We start from the raw sequence: 27,542 nt of genomic DNA on the forward strand, positions 1-27,542 counted from the left end.
TTACAGAATCTATAAAGATGGTAATGAAATTATGTTATTTTATGTGGCTAGACTGAACAGAACAAATAAGCTGATGCTAAACAATTCTCACCAGGCTGCCCTTGTGCAGCCAGTGGGTTATGGAGGACTTTCCTGAACCAACCAAAAAAGTTTTATTAGATACTATTTAGGGCAGTAACTAATAAAAGATAATAATGAAATGAATTGAGAAACACTGAATTAAAACATTATATAGAAAAGGTGAGATGGATACAAAAACAATCATCTTATGATTACAGCAAAAGAATGCAAGAATACTGATTATTCAACTGTAATAAAAACATTTCAAGGCAAAAAAACCCACTACATTATACCAGGCTATCCTCTGCTCTCTCATTCCATCTATGTCGTTTAATAGTTTCTTCTCTGACAGCTTGTTTCAGCTTATCAAAGATATCATCATGCTCTTTTCCTTTTTTTTCTGTCATGAAACGGGAAAATTCTTCTTGTAAAGTCTCCCATGCCACCTGGAAAGTTAGCAAACAATTCCTCCTGAAATGGACCATTACACCATGTACCAGCTGATAAATGCACATTTTTAACAATTCTTGCCAGTATGAAAATTTGGAGACTTTCCAAAAAAACCATGCAAGCATAAGAGTAAGACACTGACTTTTCTTTTGCTGTACCCATTACTAATAAAAGCAACACTAAACTCTGCTTCACTGTATTGTAGCAAGCGGAATTCTGTTAAACTTGCATAAATCTATTAAATGTGAATATACCTACTTGAGGGGTTTGTTAACCTTGCAAAAGTAGGTTTGGGTTTTTTCTTTAATAGGCAAAATTCACCAGAAGAGAAAAATACAGTGTTTCTGCTTTGTCTGCTTCTGAATATCAAGATCTTGCCAGCCTTTTCTAACATGTAAGCTGTTAAAGAACTGCAGTCAGCCATTCAAACATCACCTTACCTCTCTGGAGTTATGCTTTCATTTTGAATTTTAACTAAGTTTTTAATTTTTTTTTTTAATTTAAATAACTAAATTCTCACCTCTACTGCTTTATTAGGCAGTTGCTTGTCAGTCCACTGCTTCAGCTTGATGTCCACAGTGGTGTTAAACGTCCCTGAGTTTGCAGTCTGTGCTGCTGGCAGGTATATGTTCTCAATCACATGAGTAGATACCCTTTCCCATAAAGTTTTCTCAAGCATCTCCTCCCTAAAATGAGAGTTGTAACATGTGATGGTTTCCAGTACACAAGTTACTAATAGGTGTGCATTCAACTTGTTAGGAACACAGAAAACAAGACTACAGATCGCAGGAATACAATACATTGTGCAAGAAAAACAGTTTACTTGTATTTGAGAATTTTGTTTACTAGAACTCTATTTTAAAGGCAGACTTCTCCTAGTAAATTATGAAAAAAATAGAAAATTACCATACCAGTGCTTTGGTGTGACCTGAGTCAAACTTATGACTTCATCAAGAATCTCATTCTTTGCTTTCTCAAACAGTTCATTCTGTGCAAAAGGAAGTAATAAGATTAAGTATAGTTTGATCATGTTTCCATACAAAAGATAAAAAAATCCAAAACTGTTTTTTTAAGGCCTTTAAGCCTCAAATTATTCCTCCTGGTCATGTTCTGAACAATGGGTGTGCATATCATCAGCTACCCTAGTTTACCATACATCTTCCCCTCCATCTCTCGCATGCCTCTGTCCAGGCATGGCATTTCAATATTCAGAATCTCTACAAAAGAATTAGAAAATGAGATCCTCATTGTTTTGTTACTCTCTGTGTCTGAAAGACCAGCGAATGTAACTTCTCTTTGCCAGTTTTATCACGATTAAAGAAGAAACACTGACCTATCCCTGGGGGCAAGTTAGGTCAGGTAACCGTATACTAGAAGAGCAAAGGACTTAAGTGTTGAAGTATCACAACTTTGAAGAACAGTATTTCATGAAACAGAACTCAGGATTTCCTTCCCCTACAATAATCTACAGTCCTAACATTTTGAAATGTCACTACTTTATGTTAACTTTAAGAAACCTTTACAAATGAAATCAAAAGGCATAAATTTTAATTCGTAACCTTCAGCCATTTGAAGCACACCAAAGAAAGCAGTAATTTACCCTGTCAAGCTCTCGCAACCGGGGGTAATTGTTCTTCCATTCTGTCTCAAGATTGAAACGTGTGGCTGCAAAAATCAAAAACAGGGGCTTATTTTTTTTAATTGTCCAAATGCACCGCATGACTACCTTAAAAGTTGAGCACGTCTTAAAATTGCCACAAATCTTGCTTATGACAAACTCTCCAAGCACTTTAAGCGTGTCTGCAAATGAGCAGAATTTTTTTTCTGTCTATGCCAAGATACTCTGTCTACAAATTGCAGAATTCATGCATTAAAAAAGCACAGTGGAGGCATTCAACTTCCAGCTCTGCACACATCAGCCCTGTCCTGGCTGACCAGATGGTACCTTTACATAGGAAGCCATTTCATAATCTTAAGTGGAAGAACTGCATTTTGCCCACAGAAAAACTTCAACTTGATTTTTTTCTTCATACTTATTTATTCCTTTCATTTTTAGAGCAAGTGGTACTTCACAACATAAATTACTTTTTTAGATTTTTTTTTAGAAATTACCTGGGGAAATTATCAATTAATGGGAAATGTTGCTCATATAAAATGTATGAAACAATTGCCCAAGCATGCTGGCAAAACAGTATTACAAGCACATAGAAGAAATAACTGTTTAACAGCAAGTTGCTATTTCCCTTGCTTTTTGAAAACATTTACCTTTAAAAGCATCTGCTTGCTGCTCCACAGACTCTCTCACCATTTTCCAAAAGCAGTCTGACACAGCAAGACTTAAGTTCTTTGTTGTTACCTGATGTGCTTTCAGCATACTTGTTCTGTAAAGAAAGACAGCTAGAAGAATTTCTCTGTATACCCACGCTTTTGGGCCCCCATTTTCTCCTTTCTAGAATACAGGTTTGCTTCTTAGAGCAGAAAACAACATGTAACTGTGTACCTAACACAAATTCTAGTCTCTTCCTCTAAAATATTCAATGTAGATCATCACCAAAGCAAGGGGAAAAAGCTCCAAAACAACACACAGGAACAAAAAAACCCACCCCAAATAAGTTATTCTAGAGGTTGCAGTGCTACAGGTACTACAGTCCCAAAGATCACGTACCGTACTTTCCTGAGAAATACCAGCCTGTGAAATCAAAACTCTGCTCAGTGAGCTTTCCTCAGAACACACAAACTACCCCTTTGAATACAACATCATCACACCAAGACAACCAATGTTTAGAGGCACTACAACTCATTTTTGGCCTGGATTCACTCCTCTCAGGTGCATTAAGTGCTTAGACAAAGGCTGAAACTTAGTTCTTGTAGAGCCAGTGGAGAGAGACACAAACCTTGGAAGAGTGGCCCAGAACTGCAGTGGAATCAATTGCTGCCTGAAGATGCCTGCCTGTCTCCACTGACTTACAGCAAACAGTAGGAAACCAGGATAACTTGGTCACCTCAACAAGTACTTAATTTAAACATAATAAATCTCAATTACTATTTCCATATTGCAATCCTTTTAAATTCAACAAGAAAAGCTGATGCTAGCATTTACCAACACAGGCTCATTTTAATAGAATGAATAAAATAGCAACATACTTTAACAGCCTTGAATTTTGAAAAAATTCCTCTTCATATTCTTTAATAGATTCAATGCTTTCACTGCTGTTTCCTGCAGAAAGAAAAGAGTGCTGCAACAGTTCCATTTAGACAGCTTCCTGGGCTACCAAGGACAAAATAAGCAGAGCTCCCTTTACCTTTTCCAGTAACAACTGCAAAATAACCCAAAGCTTTCATTGGGAAGAGTTTGCCTTCAATGATTTGCTGGATCTATGAAAATAAAGGATTAAAAAAACATCATTAACTTTGCACAGAGACATTCTTTCTTCCAGCACAGTTTTAAAGTCAGATCTACTTATATCTGTGCATAGACTACTGCAGTTTGTCATGGGACTATGTGTTCTTTTGAGATTGAAAACAAAACAAACAAACAAACAAGAAACGGCATAAATCAAATAACACATAACACAGCAGAACACAAAACACAACAAGAATGCCTATCCCAGAACATCCGTAAGCCTTTTTGGGAAATGGAACTTGCTCAGGTCACCTTCACAAAAGGAATCAGTATTATAGCAAACTGAGACTGAAGTCACAGAGCTCATCAGTAAAAGCAAGGCCTGAGAGAGATTAAAACAACAACCACCAAAAAAAATAATCATACTGAATACAGAAATAAGCACTCCAAACCATCTAGAACAGGCAGGTGAGGTCCAGTATCTCTGACAGCGTCTCAAGTATTTTACCATGTGTGACTTCAGCCAGCACAACATGAGAAAAAGAGTTTCAACTCACCCTGTTTGGACTAGCCACATTTTTCTCTGCAAGATCAACCTTAGTCAATACAAAAATTGTCCTTTTTCCTTGGGGATCCATTTGACTGACTAAGTCTGTGACAATACTGCGTTCTGCATCCACTGACCCATCTGAAATAAATACAAAGTTTATTTTAGGGACTGTAGCCACCAAGTAAGTTTCATGTTACAAGTTTAACCCAGTAAAATTAGACTTATGTTCCATTTTTGGATACACACAGTGGAAAAACTGCTTTGTTCCCAGAATTGTAACAAACCAGTCTGTTGTAGTTCGGTAAGTTTTGAACAAGTACCAGCTTGCTCAAAATATTCAACATTATATTATATTCAGTATTATTGAATGCTACCTCCAAAAACACTGGCAGAAAACTTGAATTTCTTTATCACCACCATTTTTCTTTGATGCTAAAAAACCCTTATGAAAAAGTCGCTTTTTGCCACAGATTGTCTTAATTTATAAAAAGACATTCCACAGCATGCTGTTTTTTACACTACACGAAATATCAGAAAAGGAAAAATACCATCACAACAGACTCCAGAGTAACATAAGAACCATGATTAAAAATATAAATGGATAATCATTTAGACTCTTAGTACCTTGAATACAGAGGATGATGGCATTAGGATTCTGCATGTAGGCCTTGCTGATGCTAAAGATAGTTTCTTTTGTATCTGGGGCCATACCTGACGTCACAGTCTTTAATATGAATATGGAGATAAACAGTTAAAGAAAAACAAAGAAAACAAACATGTTAAAAAAACTCCAACAGCTAATGTTCTCCCCAATAACACTACCTCATTTACATGTCTTCATTTTTTAAATGATTGCATACTTACGCTAATGACTCCAGGTAAATCAACCAATACCATTCTCTGCAAACCAGGACCTTTCACACTTAAGGAGATGGTCTGTGAAGTAAAATTGAAATTAGAGGTTTATACATTACCTACTTTGAATGTAGTTACATAGACAAACACACATATAAAAAACTAAATGAACACATATTCACACACATATACTTTAATCAGCAACAACCTGTAATTTTAAATAGGAAGTACAAATTTTAATGGAAGTAATTGTTGCATAAAACTGATTTTAACATCCCAAATACATTGTATAGTGCAAAATATGAAGTATATGCAAACTGGATTCACCACAGTCTCCCAGTTGAAGAATACTTGCAAAACATATACACGTACAGATATTTGCCATTAAATGTTTGACAAGTCTTACCTCAGTGCTAACAGTGCACCCTTCTTTCACACTATTTCTCATTCTGATTTCTATTTCATTTCTCAAAGCTGCAAGCTGTTATAAGAAAAGCAAAATATCAAATGCAAAACTCTTTACAACTGATAGAATTACCTACACAGAAAAACACATTTACTTAGGGATGAAGATCTCAGTTTATACGTATTATTTCAAATGCATGTGTAGTCAGTCTGGTAAATGTGGAGGGCACTAAATGACAGATTACCTGCAGAACCCTTCATGCTTCAAAAACTGTCTTGGCACAAGAAGCACTCTACATTTTATCCACTTCAGTGCCAGCCAAAAACCACATTAAGAGATAATTTAATAACTAATACAATGTCTTGCCCCACTAAACATCTTTCACTCTAATTAAACAGGGGCTTAGAGATCACAGAGACACAAAATTGTTCAGAGAATTAATAGAAGTCTCATTAACTTCCAGTCACTTTATTATACTTACATCCTCCTCTTTGGTCAGATCAAACTCCCGAGAGCTGTCTTTGAATAAAGCCACATGGTGGGGACCTTCGCTAAGGGTTACCTAAATGTTAAAAGCTTTAATGAGAAAGCATAGCAAATCTAACACAGAGAAACATGAGAAATATATGGCATATGTGCACCTTCCTCTGTAGAAACACAATTATATGTAAAGCTTATTTAGCACAAAATTACTTAATGGTACTGCTACTACTCAGACAGCACACATGGATCATATACAGACCTGCAGAGGTTTTGTCATTGGCTGAAACAACTCCTTTGCTTAGAGGCCATTTTATAAACCTATGTACATGTATGCTTCAATTAATGTCATGATTAGAGGGAGAATAATACAGCAAATGCAGATTCAGAGATGATGGTGTTTCTTACCTTGACAGGGGAACGTGTCATCATCTCCCCAGACCCCCGAGGGAATATGCGAGCTTGGGCGATCATTTCTAACACGCTGGTTTTTCCCGCACTTTGATCTCCAACCACCACCACCTTTAGTGAAAGTTTAAACAGCCACTGGCTTTTGGAAGAACATTTTGGAAGTGTAGACAAAAGCTGACTAGGAAGACATAAATCAACACTAACTGTATTCTGCTTGATAATAAATGCATTGATTTACAGATGGAATCTTTAAGGAAACACTAACTTGTGGTCAAGCAAAAGAATTGACTTGGGCTTAAGACAGCACAGTCCACAAAGCACCCTGCCAGGGCACCTAATGAAGAGATGGAGGGCTTGTTGCTCTCATGGCAGGCAGCTCTTCTCTTCTTGTACAAAATCCTTTCAGCATGCAAAACACTACTCATCTGGCAGATGCTGCCTCTGCCTGGAAAGTGCTGAATTCTGAATTTCTCCATCTTGGCAGTTTCCTATATGCTACAGGTGGTTGTGCAAGCAGGAAGCATTCCTGGCTCTCTCCTACACCAGCAGTCAGGCTAACCCCTTCCCAAATTCCTCTCCAACAGCAGCACTGCTGTGGGGAGATCAACAGGGCACCTTATTCGTTCAGCTCCACTCACACACAGGGAAGCAACGACAAAGCTGAGGAGGAAGGGGTGCACGGACTGCAACCATTTAAAATGAAAAGCTGAGCACAGCAGCAGTAACTGAATCCAGACAGGGTTCATCTAAGAGCCAAAACAGGCTTAGCCTGGTTAAATCCGTTATTTTCAAAATTATCTTACTGCTTTTAAAATGAAAGACATGTCTTAAGCAAAAAGGTGGAGTTACAAGAAAATACCCTAGCACTAACTCTGGATTATACTGGAATATAATTAAATGCTCTATTTAATTATAAAACTGGTGTTTCAATATAAAACACTGAATTTGTTATCTACTTACTCGAGGTAGGTGATCTTGAGTGTTATAACTGGCATCATAATCAGACAGGATGTCAAGTACTTCAGAATACATATCAATCAAGGACTTCTAAAAAAAAAAAACAGAGAGAAAACACAGCCAAGTAAGAGAACAAAGACTGGGTTTCACACTACTTCTTCTGTAAACTTGTGTAAAAATGTTTTTACTTTCTCCTGATGGTTTGAAACCACATCTGTCCATACCGCAGCACAGATCTTTGTTCTATGAAATACAACACCAAGTAAAGTCACTCCTTGACTCCTCTGGAATAAAATATTATGGCATCTTGCTGAAGGAGGAAAATGAGACCTCCCTATGTACATCATAAGAGAACAACTCAGTGCAAACTTTGCAGCTTTCAAGTTAAGCTAAAGTGAGTTTTTTCCATTAAACATCTATTTAGTTTGATTTGTTAATGGATATAGAGTATACGTACTATAGCCACTAACATGGATATAGAGTTATCAATCTTATTCTGTACAAGTAAGACTCATCTTTCAGTTCCCAGAGGAAAGAGCAAGATCCCTATTGGTTAACAAATTATGCAGAGAAGCAGAAAACATCCATGTTTAGAATGTTCAGGATGCTGGCAGACAAAAACAAAAGCCAGTCTCACTGGATTTATACAGTCATTAAATGATGTTCCCTGACCCTGTAACTTACTCCTACCAAACTAAGTAAGACTCATTATAAAGCACAAAGGTATCAGACTGTGTGTGCAAGAAGAGTTGGAAGCAAGATTATTCGAAAATACAGTGAAACTACATGAAAAAACCAAGCCACATTTCCCAGTCACTTAGGTAAGTTATTTAGTTAGACATGGTAACCCCTTCGTGTTTTTCAATTGAAGCCACTTCCAAAAGTCACATAGTTAAAAAATAACAGATGTATAAAAGTCGTAATGACTCAAAAAATTACAGAGGTATCTTAAAACAACCGTTAAAAGTTTATATATGAATTGACAAATGCGATTTAGAATAGCACCATGGAAAATATGGTGTAATTATATTTCTACGTGGTTTTGTAACACATAAATACCTTCAACTTCCTCTGATGAATTCCCTTGTCATCTCTTTGCAGTACCAATTTTCTTAATTCTTTGTTCTCCTTCTCTAATCGCTCGAGCATTCTTTGGTATTTGAGCTATAAAAAGTAGTAGAAATATATTTGTGCAATTATGGACATAGTAGATTCACATGAACAAAGTTTTACCTAGGGAAAACCTAAAGTCCTTCAGGCAGGTCTTTCAAAAATACAGAAATCTTTGTGATCACTAATTATTAAGAATACAAGGTCACCAAGAGAAGAGTGTTAAGAATTACTTCTTTTTTGCAATGCAACTCCTTTGCTTCAAAGGTTTTTATAAGACCACACTATTCAAACCTCGTGACACACAGACCAATCTTCAAGCATCTTAAGTATCATTTTCAAAGAAGCTACACATATGGAATCAGACAGAAATCAGTGTCAGTGGACTGGTAATTCAATCAAAATGGAGCTTAAATGTAAATTTGCAAGCCTAGTTTAGACCCTTTCTTCAGCATAAAACCTCAGATCGAGACACAACTCTAACAGCTTAGTCCTTTTTAGGAGATTGTAATAGCACTGAAGATGAGAGATGTATGTAGTTTTGATATCCACTCTGGAAACCTTTTTCTACAATGTGGAAATATATTTGGCCTGAGTGTACTTTTAAGAACAAATCAAATTTCAATGTTATTAAAAAAAAGGTAAGTAATAAACGCACTCAAAACTAGCAAATATATAATGAGGTTAGGAAAAACCCTATAAAACAACGTAGCTGAGCCACATAGCTACAAAGAGCCAACCAATTTAGAAGCCTGCAGATAAAAGATTAATTGTACCTTAACATGAGCAAGAAAACCAAAACACTGACAAATATGAGTAATGTGCACCATCCCTGAAAAAATCTAGCTTACGAGTAACTAGTTCTGCCTCGCTAGTCAACAAGGGATTAAAACTTGGTTGGAATGAGGTCTTGCATTCTGTAAGTCAGTGTCAGGGAAGAACAGACTACACTGACCTTTGGTCTGTGCCAACACAGGGGACTCTACATTGATACACTCAGAGACTGAAAAAAGCACTGCACTTTTACAAATATACTTCAGGTGTGATTTTATCTAGTAAATCTGGGTCTGCTGCACATAAATCACTACTTAAGGCATCAATAATTCAGAAAAGTCACCTGAGTGCGTAGAAGTTCTTCTTGAAGTTGATCAATCTTCTCTTTGTCAGAAACCTATGAACAAAATAATCATGGCTACAGTTACTTGTTTAGTTTAAGAACTTTAAGTAACCAAATCACGAACTGAAAGCTTCATTCCAAATAAGAAAAGTGACTTTACATGCATTTTACAGCAAGTAAAATTCTTCAATTAGCATTTTAAATTTAAAGCTGATGGAAAGCTCCAGCTGCAACACGAGGTTCACATCAGAGAATTGTCTGAATTTCAGTACATGCAAATGTAAAAATTAACCCTTCAAGACTTAACACTGGGAAAGTGGACTTAAGGAAAAGCAGCTTCACATGGTGCTGAGTTTTCTGGCCACTGAACTAAATGTAGTTTTAGTGGTCCAACTCTCAGAATCTTATTATGTTCCTTTTCTAAATTAGCACCATCTTAATGTGATGAAATCACTGAACACCTGCTTGCTACAGAAACTACTTTCAGGTGAGTATTCACTACTTACGAATATTCATAAGGATCCTTATTTCATATTTGTCAGATTTCTAAATGGGCTGGACAACTTCATACATTTTAAATAGGCAGGACAGTCTTGAAGGGTTATTTCAAAATTATTTAAATTACATTAAAAACTGGAAAAATTAGGGTATTATAGTACAAGAGATTTTGAAGTTCAAGGCATTAATGCAATAAGATCAAGCACTAAGAACCATTATTAGCCAAATGTTCCTAAAATGTGTTCATCAAGATGTAATAAACAGTTGTTGAAAACAATCCCCTTTTAATATCACAAAGACCAAATGCATAAATGGTGCTATACAAATTCCTGGGATGTAAATATTTACAAACAACAAAATCTAATGGTTGACTGCTGAAGTATTCCATTTAGAAAATATTATAACCTAAACAATTACTGAAAGTGTCAATATTTAAATTAAGTTTAACATGTGACATTTACAACTCAAGTTAGCTTCAGATCAGAAAGAGCATATTATCTAATATGCAGAGGACAGCTGTTATTTAGATACAAATTAATTCCATTGCTAAAACTTCACAACAGTTGTTACAGACTAAACAAGAAAAATCCATAATTATTCATCGTGATCAATATGATTTAGCTGTTTAGCCTCAAGAATTGTGTCTGCACTTTATAGAAAGAAATTCAAGCTGACGCTTCCATCTTTATCCAAGTATTTTCTTTCAAAAAGAGCAAAGAGAAATGCTGTAAATTAACTTTTCATTGCTATTAGTTAGTTCAGGGGTAGCAAAAGTACATCAGAAACGGGGTTAGTTGAACACAGAAGACTTGATGCGTGCAACCACAAGGTGGTATATGTAAATAAACATTTACATATACACATACCTTCAACACCTCAGAGATATAAGGGGAACATAAAAATAGGAAAGCAAAGAGAATGATGTGCAGAGCCAAAAGAAGCAAGAAAATTTAGGAAAGAAAAGGAAAACAAAGTGTTTCCACGTGCTGCAGACTTTCAAAGGAGATAGCATTTTCCTGCTCTCTGCCATTCTCAAAGGACTTGTGGGGCCATGATGCACCTCTGAAGTGCTTCCCTATAGACACCTCCAACCACAGGCACTGTCTGTGTGGGCTGATGCTTCTGTCAACACAGAAAGCCAAAATATTGCACAGCCTCAAGTTGCAAGATCTGAAGCAAAGAATTATCTACCACTAGATGATTAATTCTAACAAGGAAGTTAGGTAAGTTATGTCAAAAACAACAAACAGCTCTAGAATGATGTCTTTGCCTCAGTGCTTGGTGCAGGTGTGACTTCAATGTTAGTACATACAGTATTTTGAATATGTGGTCCACAATATTGCCAGAAATTTTTAAGTTGCCAATAAAAGCTAAAGCTAATATAACAATTTGAAGTACTAACAGTCACGTAAGACTGATCTCTGATTTCTATCCCCCTTCCCCAAAAAAATCAACTATTAAAGCATTTTTATATAGGCATATGAGTATTTGTTTAATCCAGTTCAATATGTTTTGTGCATCAAGATTCCTCCGTCATTCCCCGTTGCCACCAGAAATAATTATGAGAAAAGAATACTGAAGACTTAATTTTAATCAAGGGTCCTTGTACACAGATATCTGTTCACTAAGACACCCAAAAGCTCCTTATACAGTTACACATTTTTCACAGCAGTTGCTTTTCAACAGCCTTAGTCATATATTGTATAAAATAATTATGCGCATCTGAAAATTCAGTACCTTTGAAATCAGTTATTGGTCTTGAATACTCTCTAACTAGACTACAAGTTTAAATTGATTATCTGCAGAACTATAATGATTTCCAATAATTTAAATGAAAATAGCATGGCCCAGACAAAATGCATTCAAGCAGCCATGCGCAGTGCAGCTGTACCAGACTAAACAATTTTACTGCTAAATATTTATCAACAGGAGACAATTACATTTTTGTTTTTAATACCCTCTCCTGATTGTGAGATGGTTTTTACTGTTACTCAATTTACAACTGCAGGAGATTTAATATTGAGTAAATAAATTAAAATGGAAAAAGATGCAAGAAAATTAAGCAACAAAATTTTCAAGAACAGAAATACAATTATCATGTTCTCTTATAGACAGGCAAGCAAGCCAACGCAATTAAAAAACAAAAAAAGGTTAGTTTATGCCCTGTCAAAATGGCCTGCAATGACTTTTTTCAATGACAGTAACAATTTGTTCTTCCAAAGGAGAATGTGGATCAATGATCGGAATCTTGGAGCCATATCCTCATATCAAGGTATTAAATAAAATAGTTTGCCATCTCTTTCAATTTGATTCAAGCACAAAGGTTAGTGTGACAGACAAAACTTATTCCTTGTCATAAGGCACATATGCCAAATGGCACATTGAATGCTAAATTAAAACTTTCTATATGCAAAGGAAGGTAGACTTTCAATGCTCTGAAAACACAGAGTACCTGCCATGGAGGGCAAGATAACATTTACAAAGACAGTCCTTGCAGTTTCTGCACAGCTTGGGAATTGTGGAATTAGCTGAAACAAAGTACTAACAAAGTAGAATCTCAATCAGAAACAAATTTAGTATCAAGCCCGTTTTTCTTCCTGATTGTGTTTATTAGGCCGATAAATTCTTTACAAGTTCATATATTTTATTATAAACTTCAATCTACTATTCCATACTCCAGCTCTCTCAATAAACTGGATACAATCTGACAAGGGAGCATGTAACTCTAAACCATATAAAATAATATGGCAAGAAAGTAAAACATTAAAATTCTACTATACTTTCAGAGAACACTGATTTTCCTCAGTTGATGGACTAAAAAGCATGACAATTACAGCTATGCAAATGTGTCTAAAAGCTTAATTCACATTTAGTGCATTCCGCTTTCTGTGGGATTTATCTTCAGATGTACAGAAGATCAAATTCTGTATTCAGTGCTCAATTCCAAAGCTGTTGAAAACTACGAGTAATCAGAAAGCTTTCAAGGAGGCATAAAAGTGGCTAACAAAGCAATGTGGCTAAGAATTACAGATTGCAACAGATCAGACAACTAAAATATCCCAATTTGAGAAGAATTTCCAATCAATCTCAGCCATAGAATTAATAAAATGATCAGACCTTAAATTAAATAACTAAAGAGAAGTGCAAATGTTCAACAAGCACAACAAATCAGTAAAAATTCTGCTTTAAGATGGAAAACAGACAAGGGACTACCTTTGATGAAGATACAGTAGATGCCGTTACTATCAGCAGTATTTAATTGTCTGTGCAAAATTATTACTAAGGAGCTGCTGTCATTTTCAGACTGGCAACAGTATAAAGCAGGGGAGAAAGTTCCTGGAGATATATTCTCTGTAAATAGCTACACTCTTACAAGATAGAGCTCCAATAAACAAGGAACAGTAAACAGATTTGACATTAATTCATGTACTTTCCTTAAACGTATTTTTAATATATGAACTTTAAATAACAGTTTTTATAGAGGCAGAGATAATACAATTTCAAAGTGACACAAAGTACCTGTTTTGCTTTTAACATCATGCTTTAAATGCAACTTGGTTAAACTGAAACAGGACTACACATCTGTAGTGATGTTGGCCAATTATTTGCGTCCACGATTTAATTAGTTAGATTTTTCTAGCTCAAATGCAGGGGGCTGAAGTATTTGATTAGAGTGAATGCAGAACATACTGTCCCTTAAGCCATCACCTTTCGCTTCTGCTGGGAAGAGAAGCCAGCGGCTCTGCGCGCTTCCTCTTCGTGCTGCTGGATTTGTTGTTGTAACAGAATGAGCTCCCCAAGCAGGCCCTGCCGTGAGTTTATAAAAGGAGAGGAAAAATTTGGGGTGTAAGGAGAACAAAGTTAAACCAAAAGGCATGACAAAGACAGATGAAAAACAGGTATGAACAGGTCAGTTCAAACAAAAGTGAAATTTCATTAGCAAGATCTCTTGCTAGCTGGAGTGGATAGAGCCAGCAAAATCATGCATTTTGCAAATCCAGGTAGACCAAAACAACCAACATTTAGCTACATTTTACAATTATATTCAACTTTAACTAAGCATCTAAATCTTTTAAAAATTCAACTATCCCAGCTCTAAAATACTATGAAAATATTCAGTTCAGCTTTGTCAGCAGTTCTTAGCATTTTTCTTGTTCTTTGTTTTTATTCCCAGCAAAATACAGAAAGTTTATAGCAAGACGATTTTTGCCTGCTACTTAACTTTCTCAAACTAGCAGAAGATAAATAGTTTCTCAAGCATAAAAAAAGAAGAAAAATCTCCCTCTCCCCTTTTGTAACACACTGCAGTTTAACTTCATGCTGTCATAACCCTTTCTGAACACTCCAAAAATCCCTGAAACTTGATGGTTATTCCTTTACTCATTCAGCATTTCCATAAAGCTTAGTTTTCTTCTCTTCTCCCTCCACACCAAAGAATCCTATAATGGTGAGCTGTCTTTCAAAATTGGTTGAGAAATACTATGCCAGCATCTATTGGAACTTTATGAACTGTTTATTTCAGAGAATGTAGAGAAAAGTATTAATGAACTATTTAAATAATGCTCTTTAAAAAAAATTACATCTTCTAAGAAACCATTCAGTGAAATAAAATCTTTCAAAAATGTACTTCAGGAATCAAAACAAACTCTGAAACAGACCTTTAGTGCAAGAATTCAAGACATCCATCGTCAAGTTACACATTTGTTGCATGAAATACACACACAGGCATGTACACATAAGGATAAACAACACAGAAGAGAATGGATAAAAGGAGAGACACAATCAAATGACCAAATATAAACATTTGTTAACCAGTTATATGTGTAATTTGAAGCATAGGAAAATCATCTCACTTGCATTTTACTGAACCACTTTCAGATTTAATAAACGCCTCTAATGCTGGACTAGCAAATGCACTAGAACTGTGCCAGGAACTTAGGCAAAAGATTTCATTACTATACAGCAGCAAGGAAAGGAAGCCTCATTTAGTATTAGATGAACAATAATAATATTTTACCATTTTGCAGACAAGGAAACTCTCAGTATGACCCAACACATTCCCTTTAAACATTATACTATGGGTCAAAAAATACAAGAGAAAACAATGAACAAAATCTGCCATGAAGGCCTTTCAGCATTTTGTAACGGAAGTTTGAAGTCACCGAATCTAGCGATTTAACGAGCAATTACGTTCAAAGACATCTGGTACATGTGACTCTCATTCCACAACAAAGTATGAAAAATTCCTTTTCACACAGCTTAATAAAATATTCAGATAAAAAATCATGTCATTTAAAAGGCTTCGCTATAACATTTTCTTCTTTGTATACATAAATCAATAATCTTAATAATATTATTTAATTTTTATTTTAGTTCTTCATTATTGTTTTAAATTAAAAAATAAATTAATAGAAAAAAATTAAGAACCTTAAATAGCACAGAACTATACACACAGCACCCCAGCTGGCATAAACCAAGACACAAACAAAAATATTTACATCTCTCTGTCATTGGACATTATCACTGGGTGGTGTCCCCTCCACCAAAATCAATCTGTCCAGTGTAAAACTAGGTTTATTTTAAAGAATGTTTTCTAGAAAAGCCAACATTGATCAATTAATGCAATTTCAAAAATCAAGTTCTTTACAATCGTTACATTATTCTTTTCATTGTCAAAGAAACAATATAAAAGGTAGGGAATAACAGGAGTTAACAAACTACAGTAGTTGACATATAGAGACAAACTCTGACATTGTTACTGTGCATTCTTTAAACTTCTCCCACCCCCTATTATCTTATATTAGAAGTTAATATACTGTACTTCAGCTGAGTATGACTCTTTCTATAATTTACAAGGAATAAAAAGGAGTGAAAATGATAAAGTAGGTAAAGAGATAAATTTCTAAGAATTTGAATAAATGTAACAATTTTATCCAGAGTACCTATAACATGAAACTGGGAATTAAGTTGGGAATATAACAGCACTCTTAATAAAACAGATAGAATTATGGAAACTTCACTGTATAACTTCCAATGAAGAACTAAAGAAACAAGAATGTTTAAAAAAAAAAATCCGAGTAAGTGACAGTCCTTACTCAAGTCTCTTTTTCACTCTCCAGCAGTAGCTGTAGTCAAGGGCTGTGGGATATTGTGCTGCCCCTTACACCACCTGAAGGTGACCCTGTGCAGGCTGAGCAAGACAACCACACACTGCAACTGCTCCACGAAGCAGCAGGGTCTTCAAGGCAAGAGATGGTACCAAAGAACCAGAGCAGAGAAAGGACTACCTAAGCCCCACATCAAGATCTGAGTCACAGTTTTCAATCCAACTCCATCACACCTATAACCAATACACATTTTCTTTAATGTTAAAGGCTAAGATTTGGAATTTGTTTGCTTTAAGAGGAAACTATTTCTTAAAGAATGTTTTCTTGGATATGACAACAATGCAAGATAATTTTCTAAGAAGGTAACCCAGCTATTTCAAGTACAAGCCTAAACTAGTGCCTCACTTATAATACAGTATTTTTACTTCACTATATTTTTATAACTATCTTCACTCTTCTTTCTCTCACAACAAAATTTCTTATTTAATCCAGGTAAAAAGGGATTTAAATGCCACATACTTAAATTACTTATCTGAACACTCCAGTAATTCTAATTTAATTATCTTTGAAAAATAGTGTACTTTTTGGATTAAATGAGAGATTATGAAATAAACACATTAGGTGAGAAGAAGCAGTACAGCCTCATTTGATGTTCGGGACATCCTTCACTCTGTCAAAGTTACTTTACAAAACAACTGGTTTCTCACTCATTCTACTGAAAGTTTTTAGAGACCTGTCTGAGAATCACATCCAATAACAATTCTTCAGAAAATTCCTCCAAACAAATAATTTCTAGATTTATTAGAAATCTCTTCACAACAAAACAAAGAAAACCAGCTCATCAGACACATTTAATACCATACTACAGCATTTTATGTACCCATACAATCACAATTCTTAAACTAGCATTGGTTGGCAGTGGTAAGCATTGAATGCAAAAAGGCCATCTTATCCATTGTCTTGAAAATAGTAATTTTGCCTGCCAATAACTTGGTGATTATGCTCTGTTAGGTATTCATATGTGCCTAGTTTGAAATACTCTGACCAAACTGATCATATTAATTAGCAAATTAAGAGTTTCATATCAGATGTAATTATTAAGCAAGACAAAATCATACTGATTTAATCTGGTGGTATTTTCCATACCACAGCCAAAGTTACAATGCAGATGTCACTGCATCCCAAACAACCACAGGACAGTAACAAGTTTTAATGATATTACTGGTATTCAATAAAAGTGACAGTTATTTCAATTTTCAGAGACAATAAACTAAGATGGCCACTTCTTCACAAATCAATAGTAAGGTATTTTTTATGTTTTACACAGTGAAACCTGTGCTAAGCAATCACTCTAGAGAAAAATATATAAAGTTTACAGACAAAGGGGAAATAAAAAGCTAGGTTAATTCTCATGTAGAAATCCATCACTGTTCTACATGGAGAGAAATAATTGTAAGATGTGAGCTTTGTACAGGTTTCACTATATATTGCCATGCAGAATTAATGTAGGATAAATGTATACATGCCTGCATATACAGAAAAGTTGTTTATGGAAAAGCCCCAGTTATAGTTCAGAAACTTTCAGGTGTAAAAATAATTATATGATAACTTACAAATTCCCTGATATATATTGTTTTCCTTCCATTTTTGTAAAAGAATTTTGAAAAATAAAAAGTCTTTAAAGAATGAGCAACATGACAATTTAAGAATTTAACAGAAAAGTTCATGAAAACAAAAAATTTAAACTTCACCTTCTTAAGAAAAAAAAAGCTAAAACTTTAAGTACCAAAATACAGTAACATTATTTTCCAGAGAATAGTAACAAAAATACGATGTATGCTTTATCTAGATAAAGAAAGTAAAAACCAGACTGCTTTAAGAAATGGAAATTCTTTACTAAGGCAGAAATTCTTAAGTAAGAATTACAACAGTGAAAATGTCAACAGAAATGAAGTTGCAAGCAGAAATGCTTAAAAATAAATATAAATGCCTAAACCAATTTCAGTAATAAGTTATAAACTCAAGTGCCATGGAGACCATGCTCTGAACAACGGCAAATGCACATACAATTCCTAAAATCACATTCTTATTACAAACCAATTTTCTTAATAATGCAATTCCTAAACATTTTTATGTCTGCCTTGTATTTCCTTACACCAAAATGTTTGTTATCACTGCACTATTTTTATATACAAAAAGCAGTAATGCATACTGAACTAATTTTCAACGATAAATTCTTTTCAAGCTGCTTCAAATGAACTTCTGCAATGGGCTACTGATGCACTTTCAAAAAATAAATACCTGTTTATAAAGACATTTTCAGTTCAGCAAGTGAGTAATTACCTTCTTGAACTGTTTGTCATTGTCGTATCCCTGGTCAGTAGCCCGGAATGCTGTTTCTCCTGGAGAACCTAGGACATAATTGCAGAAACTCACAATAAGACACAAAAAGCACTTAAAAAATCTCAAACTACACTTACTAGAAAATTAAAGCTTCAACCCCTATGAATTAGTAATTCAATAATCTTTGAAGTTCCTATTAAAATAATTCATTTTAAGAAACTGAAGAAGAAAATCAGTTTAAAACTCATCTGAAAATATTATATCTAGCTTATGACTCAGATTAGTTATACCTCAACGGAGCAGGCAGCTTCAGTTAGACTATTAGAAGTTCTTAAAATATTGTAAAATGAAGTAATTTTTGAGAAAGACAGAAGGATAATACAAAATCCACTGATGCTACTGTAACAAGAAAAGATGAATCTTTCCTATTGTAATGGCAGGTTTTTGAAAGAAGCTTCTGGAACAAGCCTGAAATAAACAGCATCTGCTAAGGGCCGTGGCGAAGATCTATCAACCATTCATCTATTCATTCTCACAAGGGAGGACCTAAGTCAGGAAAAGGTTCTTCACTCACAGGGTGGCTGGGCACTGAGCAGGCTCCCCAGGGAAGCGGTCACAGCACCAAGCCTGACAGAGCTCAAGAAGCTTTTGGACAATGCTCTCATGCACATGGTGGGATTTTTGTGGTATCCCTGAACAGGGGATCCACAGAGTTGGACTTTATGATCCTGATGGGTCCCTTCCAACTCAGCATATTCTGTGATTCTATGAAGTATTTCTAAAGTATTTGGAAAGTATTTTTAAATCCATATTAAGTTGCTGTAAATAATTGCATTTATGTTGATATTCACTCCTCTTAGTATAGTAGTGCTTTAACAGTTTGCTTTAAAAAGGCAGGTTAAGGGCAGGAAAAAGGGCTTTTACACACCTAACAACAGAAGTAGATCAGAAGCTCCTATGACTTCACTAACCAAATTGTAACCTGTGAAAAATCAGCAGAAGAGGGGAAATAAAAATTATAAACACAAAACAAAATGCAAAATAAAGATGAGGGATCTTTGTCTCATTTGGAGGACCACACAATCATAAATGGCCACTATGCCAGTGGGAGTATGATAACAAGTAATAGGTGACATCTCACTACCAATCAGTAACAACACAATTTTAAAGTGTTAACATTTTAAACAGCCAAAATACATAGGAGATTGTAATCTACTTGTCACTCTGCTGAATTTGGGCCTTACTTAGATTCTTGCTCAGTTTGTAAGATTAATAAATTAGTTCTGCCATTGACAGTATTTTAAAGAAACAAAACCACACTTATGCAGATATGAAAATATTTTCAAACACACTTAGAACAATGATATAACCCCTCACAGATAAAATCTTTCAAGAATACAAATTTATGTGTTTTGATAATTACTAAGGCATAATACATATAATCATGCAGTTTATTATCAGAATGAGCGAAGTTTTGAGCTGTGTTCATTAACAAGTCAGATATTATGATCAAATTTAATTGTTCTCAGTTTTAAAAAGCCCAGAGATAGAAATGTCTCCTTTAAATCTGCCAAAACCTGAAAACCATTAAGCCTGCTACTGCCTGGATACACTGAATAGACAAACCAACAAACCATCCCTGTGTCTTTTCTGAAGGTTTAAAACTCTTACCTGCTCCTTTGAAACAGCCCCAACTAACCTAAATCTCCAAGCAAGTTTTTTCTGGGGCCACGACCAGATGGAAAATATCATTCAACACAAAAGAATCCCTTTGTTACAAATCTCCTATTTCACATGCTTGCAACATTAAGAATCTTCACTCTTAATAATCCAACTCTTTTCTCCTGTAACAGCTCTGATATTGCTACTGCCCAGTGACAATCTCACCAAGTTCTAGCTGGATACATCCACCTTCTCTGACTCACTGAAGACTTGAGCTTTCAATCTGTTAAGAGTTATACAAGAACTCTAGTTTTCTATTCAATTTCACATTTTAGTTCTTTGCAATGGCTACTAGAATTCTTGTTTTTAAAAATGCATAACACTTACCTGTGTCCAGAACACTTTCAGTAAGAGATATTCAATGCAAACACAAAGGTTTTCAGGATCTGCTTTGTTCTAGTGTCTAAGGACATACCTGTACCCTCATCATGAAATAGGTTCAGCTTTTGAAATAAAAACTTAGCTGAAAATTTGCTCTCACCAGAAGAAAGAAATCCTTTCAGTGAAGCGAGGCTATCTCCGATCTTGTCAAAGTCAGGCAGAAGTCTGGCAAGGTCATCTGCATCAGGGAGGGCTTTGAGAAGTTTTTCTAGGAAAACAGTGTAACAGTTAGTGAGTACAGATTTTTTCTATTATTTTTGTGAACAAAAATAGCTTAAGCTATAAATCCTAGCAACTGTTTCAGAATATGGCTTTAAAGACATTTTTTTAAAAGTACGAAGAAGTTTCTTTCCACATGCACCTCCCCCCAATAGTGTTGGGAAAGACCATCAGATCTGAAAAACCAACTGCTTTTTTAGACTTTGAACTTCCTGATAAGTTGGTTGCCTCAGTACTTTATAATTGCTGAAAACTTACTGCTGCATTTTATCACACTTCATACATTATTCTTTCACATACTTCATAGAGGATGTTTTAAAATTACACAAAACTGTAACTATGCTCATGTCTTGAACCTTTTTAAGAAAAGCTTAGTTTTCAATTTCATAAACAAGCCAATTTTGTAATCCTTAAAGTAAAATTACTAGCTTTAAAGTACTATAAAAATGTAGTGTCCACTTGCAGCAAGAACAAGAAAACACTTGTAGCAGTTTTCAATCTCTGCATTTATCTATGAAATAGTCATACATGGCATGGAGGTTGAAACTAAATATCTGTAAGGTCCCTCTCAATCCAAACTCTTCTATGATTCTAGGCAGTAAAATCTTCATGGAGATGATTTAAAAAAAAAAAAAGAACACCACGTTTCTACCCTGCATATAAAATATAAGTCAATGCTTGATTTTCAGATTTCTGTCTTTCACCTGAAAATATACAGAAGCCTCTACTGCAACCTGAAGGCTCAGGAAAGCAAGAGTTTCTATTTTTACTTTTCTTTTCTTCTGTATCTTCAAGATAATTTTGTAGATAGGCAGGTTCACTATTCTGCATTTTCAACTGGTCTTTTACTCACATGTATTTTTTACTGATTTGTTTATATCTTCACTTGTAAGTCATTCATATAGAAAGAAAGAACTTTCTGCATAATACTCCCAAAACCTGTGTGAGTCCCCTTGATCATGCTACAACTCTCACTAATGGGAATATACAGCTTTATGAAAGGACCAAGAACATTCTCAAATGAAGGGATGCACTATGGAATATCCATGCTAAACAGTGCCCAATTTCTTCTTACAAACACACTGATACAAATGCCTTGGTGAAACACACATCAAACTCCAAAAATAAAAGTTCACTCAAATTCCAGCTAAAAAGCTACTCCTGGAGTGAGGTCCTGAGGACCTACACTCTTATGTTTAAGTTTTACACATGCCAGTCTTTAGACAGAGTAACATCATGATTTTGTGGTACCGAAGTCGACAAGTTCATCAAGCTCCCAGACAAAGTCAGGAATAATCCACTTATATTCCTCGAGATCTGGCATCATGTCCTTCCACTGCTCATATGTCTAACAAAGAAAGGAAAAAAATAATGGTAGAAATAGGGAAAGAAATGTACATAGAGAAGCATATGAGCAACTACTACCTACACATAAAACATACTAAGCCACCATCTTTAGATATGAGTAGTACTTTGATTTTTTAAAATCTATAGTAGTTTTTAAACAATGTTTCCCATATTCACTCACCTTTATTATCATCAGTTAACCAAGCAATGACACCTTGTATTTTTGTGGCTATAACAAGAACTACTCTTTTGAAGAATGTAATAACAAAGACAAAATGCATAAAATAGCTTCCAGAGATAAATACCTTCTTAGCTGTATAACCACCTCCAACTGCAGATCCTAAGATGAGATAGCGAACTTTGAGAAGCCTGGAGGCTAATCTGGCCAGCCAAAAGTTCCTGTGGGACTGGCATCCATGTTTTACATTTAAAAGTTTTGTTTTGTGAGGGGGAAGACGATTCAGAGAAGAGAACAGCTGAAGGGATATCCTTAATGGAGGTCTCTGAAACTTTGAACTTGGATAGTAGGGATGATGCGTACTTCGGGAAACAAGATGCAGGTTTTGAAGCGGTGATTTTCTCTTTATTCCATAGCTGCTATTTGCTAGACTCCGGCAGATGACACTAAAAGAAAGAAATAAAAGCTTTAACTGATTTCTTCAACACACCATTAACTCAAACACCTCTTTAGAAGCAATTCGCATTACATTTTAGCTGGGTACAGATAATCTTATTACATCACCCTGAATGCACAATTTCCAGCTACTACTGCTATGCTTATGAGGAAAATAAAAAGCTGCAAACATCGTTAATGGGTATAATACTTTTAGTGATTACAGATACAAAACCTTAACTACAAATTCTGAAGTCTGTTACGAATTACATTTAACTTTCACACTGTAATAATGCAAGTAACATCCGTGTGGTAAAGCACTGTTTGGGCTGAGTCCACAGAAGACTTGCAACATACAAGAAAACAGTTTGGCCTGTCTTATTCTCTAAATGAACTTTTAGAGAACATTGAGCTTGTAGAGGATTTTCAATCTTTAAAAAAACCCAACACACAGAAAAAAAATCCTTTGTAGAATACATTTGTCCTATATCATCAAAGCACATTCTCCTTTGGAGTTGAAGCATGTGCTTAATGACATCTTTCAGGTGCTTTCACTTGCTGTGAATTCTAGGATTACAAGACGATGGTTCTGTCTTGGGTCACGCAGAGACAAGATTAGTTCTGGAGATGGCTGCACCATGTGTGCTGATGCTTTCATGAAGGAATTCAGACTTAAGAGTGAAAAGTCTGGAAGACTTCACTCTGAAAGCAGAGCTCAGCCATGAAAAGCACACGTTAAAACACAGGAGCCTTATCAATCCTGCCTCCAAACGCATGGCCTAGAATAAAATTTGCGTGCTTTCAATTACACTATCTGCACACTGCAAGAGTTTGAGGTAATTTTATTAGTTTAGGGAAAAGACAACTACCCGGAAAAAAGTAATTTCTTCTGTAACTTTTTGGATGTACCATCATATCAGAATAGTTAATATTAAATCATTTATTAATGCAAAATATGTGTGAAGTTACAGGCTTGAAATTTCAAAGTTGGAAATGAAAGCTTGTCCTTTGATGCTTTCTTTGGGGTTTTCAATATTATCAAGTGCATTTACTCACAAATGGGACAAATACAAAAAAAAAGAAACTGCTTCACACCACTGACATGGCAAATTATTAATCCCATAATCCTAGAACATTTAAAATTAACAGATTTTAAAGAGAACAAGTGAATCATACTTAGTGGAAAATACTACAGCATTTTCTAATAACATGCTCTCCATGATCTATACAGTACTTTGCCTCAAGATTTTCAATGTACTAGAGATGACAGGTAGTTCTTAATGTCCAAAGAAGTAAAAGACTTTGTTATAAAAAAGACTTTTAATCCAGAAATTGAGCTTTTGGAAGATAAGATAAAAATCAGAATTCAGACATTTTTCTCTCTTAAAGACCAATTTTGCTGACGATCTACATTTAGAAATTTCCTTTAGTGCAATGGAAAGCTCAATAAAGGAACTCCAGAGACTGCTCTGCAAGCCCTCGTTCCTAAATCACTATGGTTGTGAAGGACACCCTTTGCTGCTATACTACACTATCTCTGTAAGGCTGGGCCTTGGCAATAAGAAACTTAGAAACTAGAAATAGATTAATAAGCAGGAGCAAAACAATCCTTAAACGAGTAAAAAGTTTCTTCTCTTGGACATGGAATTACAAGAGGCTCAGAAATTAACTATGAACAGAACCAATACAAAAGTGCCTCCACATTTGAAATGTTTTATTTGCCACTTTTGAAGCCAGGTTTTTAAATCAGGGTGTGATAAGCCTGTATGAAGCATGCTGATGACTGGGCTGTTCTTTATTTTGTTTTGCAGTCATTACCATTTCACAGATATTTATTATTTTCAGCAGAGACCATGTGGTAGCACAGACCATGGCAGTCACTCCTAATTATTAGTCTTCACCTGGGCTAAAGGCATTTTGTGTCGTATTATGTAACTTTCTTACCTTGTTTTTTTCTTTTAGAACACATCATTGTGTTTTATAGCATTCAGTCTGTGTGTTTAAACTGAATGAAAAATTGAATTCCACCAGTCTTCTGGCAAAACCTCCATCCACAATTTCTTTTTGAGTGTTATTTCATATTTCAAACTCAACTGCTTTACTTGTACATCCAAAATCTTATAATTCGTTAAAAACCCCACTACACCAAAACTTTCATTTTCTATTTCTTCTCTCCTCCTGCTGCTAAACCTCCTGATGAATACTGACCAAAAAAATCACCTTGAGATTTTCACTGAAACTACAGTCAGATTGAAAAGGATGGCAGAACAATACTATTAATTGAAGTACTTAATGAGTTCCAAATTTCAAGCCTCTGCAACGTTGGTTTTAACAATAACAAAAACTATCCTTCCAGACATGAGTAGCTCTGCCTGATTACAGGCCTGCAACCTGCAACACGACACGGAGATTATAAATGTCCTGTAAAACACAAAAAAGTGGCCTGCTGTGCCTGTGACTACAAGGCAGACGTAACCCAGCAAAATGCACTGTGGCATTTTCTTTCTCATTCAGCACTAGACAACGCTTATTTTCCTACTGCTGCTCCCAAATAGGAGCTGGAACTAGATGATCTTCACCTTCCTCTTCCAACCCAAACCATTCCATGACTACGAAATTTGCCAAGGAACATCGTGCTGCTATCCGCCATTCACTTTCACTGCTCCAGCCTGGAATGGTGTAGCAGAACGGTGGAGAACAAGCGGGACGCAAGGCAACTGCTGGGAGAGACAACGCCTGGACACGAAAGCGGCCCGAGCTCCCCAGGGCGAGAATGAGGGAGAAGCAGCTCCCTTCTGCATGCACCACCTCCCCCAGGTCCCAGGGGAGCTGGAGAATGGGAAACTGCCTAGCTTGGGGGTACCAGGCTGCCGCCTGCAGCAGCCTCAGGCCCAGCCCTGCGGCATTCGCACCCGCACCACGCACCCCAACCCACTGTGCCTTTCCGCCTCCCCCGCGGTTGCCAGGCCCGCCTGCAGCCTGCCGGGGCCCGTCCCGCTTACCAAGCCGCCGCTGCCCGCGTCCGCCACATCCTAGGGGCCGGGAGGGACGGGGAGCGGCCCGGGAGCCGCAGGAGCGCGGCCGGCCTGAGGGCAAGGGCAGGGGCAGCCGCTTCCGGGCACCGCGGTCCGCGCGGCCCGACCCGCCGGAAACCGCACCTCCCCGCGCAAAGGTTCCGGGCTCGGCGACGGAGGAGGAGGGACGGTTTAGAGGGAGCACCGCGGGGCTGGTCAGTCAGGAGCGGAGAATCGGGGAGGCCTGATTCCGTCACTCTTGGATCATGGATCCCTGCACCGGGGTCGTGGTTCCCTCATACCGTCGTCCTGGATTCGTCACACCCATCGATCTGTCACTCCGGGGTCCGGGATCCGTCATACTTGGATTATGTTTCCCCCCGCATCGGGATCATGGATCCCTCCCACCGGCGCCATGAATCCCTTGCACCGGGGTCCTGGATCCCCCGCACCGGGCTCTGTGCCCCCCTCACACTCCAGCGATCGCCTCGGGGCCTCATTCCTGGCTGCTCTCGGGGGCAGGGCTGGAGAGGGCGGTGAGGTGAAGCCCATCCCGGATGGCGCTACCAGGGTCTTCCATGCTGTTAAAGATAAGATTCTGATGAGTCTCCAGCTGTTGTTGTGTTTGGGGAGTGCATGACATGGGTGGCAGCGCTGCCTTGAAAGCTGGAAAACACAAGGTGTTTCCCAGTGGGCTTTCCCAGTTGTTGGGAGTTTTTTCCAGCCACATTGAAGCGGGAGGCAGAGGAGGCACCAGGAGAGTTCATCAGCTCCGTCCGTGTCCTCTCACACAGGATCACCTCTGACTGGGTCATTTCTGAGCAGCGCATGCCACACCTGTCCCTAAGGACCACAAACATTGGCGGGTTCACCTGGCAGTGCCAGTGCCTGCTGACTTTAATGGAAAGTATTCCCTTGTGCCTGATCTGAATCTTTCTTCTCACATGTCCGCAGTGGACACGGATAATATTATGTTCTCCAGTTACGTGTTTGAAAACTGTTGCCATGATCCTTCTCAGCCTCCTTTTCTTTAGCTAAAACAACCCTAAGTTTCTCTTCCATATTTTATGACTCCTTTGTCATTCTTCTCGGTGGTCTCCTGTAAATTGTCACCAGTTGATTCAGAGCTTCCTTTCTGTAATGTGGCCAGAACTGGGTGTCCCATGCTGAGAAACAGAAAACGAGATTTGGGGTACTTTAGAGGTCAGGCTTCTGTTTATACTGTGGGATTTTTCAAAGCAAAATATATTGCACAAGGTTGACATAATACATACGTGTATTTTCAGGACTGAGATAAAAGTTGTTGGGATGAGGTGAGGCTCGTGTTTTTATCTCTTGCTTGCCTACTTTGTGACTTATTTATTTATACGTTTAAGGGACTATATTTTAAATCTTACTTTGCTTTATATTTTATCTTGACCAGTTGTTTTTGTGATTCATGTATGATTTTTTTTAAGGCAAGTTTCAATTTAAGAGTGATGATACTCCATAGGACATGCTAACAAATAACTTTTTATGAATAAATACTATGTAATTCTTACTCTGAGCAGTAGAGAGCA

General features: G+C 36.7%; 1 protein-coding gene across 2 annotated transcripts in view; it reads right to left on the reverse strand.

Moving 5' to 3' along the window:
* The window catches only part of OPA1 (OPA1 mitochondrial dynamin like GTPase), a 52,817-nt gene extending 26,167 nt beyond the window's left edge, over positions 1-26,650 (reverse strand). Inside the window, exons 1-23 of one of the 2 annotated variants that reach the window (XM_082287761.1) lie at positions 25,972-26,650; positions 22,662-22,980; positions 22,261-22,357; positions 20,891-20,998; positions 19,616-19,669; positions 18,688-18,755; positions 13,946-14,044; positions 9,740-9,793; positions 8,572-8,676; positions 7,516-7,602; positions 6,553-6,666; positions 6,146-6,226; positions 5,665-5,739; positions 5,268-5,339; positions 5,028-5,127; positions 4,411-4,541; positions 3,813-3,885; positions 3,655-3,727; positions 2,776-2,891; positions 2,111-2,175; positions 1,422-1,498; positions 1,031-1,196; positions 354-506 (exon numbers count right to left, since the gene is read on the reverse strand). In XM_082287761.1, coding sequence (XP_082143887.1) covers positions 354-506; positions 1,031-1,196; positions 1,422-1,498; positions 2,111-2,175; positions 2,776-2,891; positions 3,655-3,727; positions 3,813-3,885; positions 4,411-4,541; positions 5,028-5,127; positions 5,268-5,339; positions 5,665-5,739; positions 6,146-6,226; positions 6,553-6,666; positions 7,516-7,602; positions 8,572-8,676; positions 9,740-9,793; positions 13,946-14,044; positions 18,688-18,755; positions 19,616-19,669; positions 20,891-20,998; positions 22,261-22,357; positions 22,662-22,980; positions 25,972-26,000 — 2,316 coding nt within the window. In that variant the 5' untranslated portion in view covers positions 26,001-26,650. The remainder of the gene's footprint in view (positions 1-353; positions 507-1,030; positions 1,197-1,421; positions 1,499-2,110; positions 2,176-2,775; positions 2,892-3,654; positions 3,728-3,812; positions 3,886-4,410; positions 4,542-5,027; positions 5,128-5,267; positions 5,340-5,664; positions 5,740-6,145; positions 6,227-6,552; positions 6,667-7,515; positions 7,603-8,571; positions 8,677-9,739; positions 9,794-13,945; positions 14,045-18,687; positions 18,756-19,615; positions 19,670-20,890; positions 20,999-22,260; positions 22,358-22,661; positions 22,981-25,971) is intronic. The other variant, XM_082287762.1, reaches the window with a different exon arrangement.
* Positions 26,651-27,542: the final 892 nt, after the last annotated feature.

The sequence above is a fragment of the Coloeus monedula genome, assembly GCF_965178545.1.
Source record: "Coloeus monedula genome assembly, chromosome: 10".
Lineage (NCBI taxonomy): Eukaryota > Metazoa > Chordata > Aves > Passeriformes > Corvidae > Coloeus > Coloeus monedula.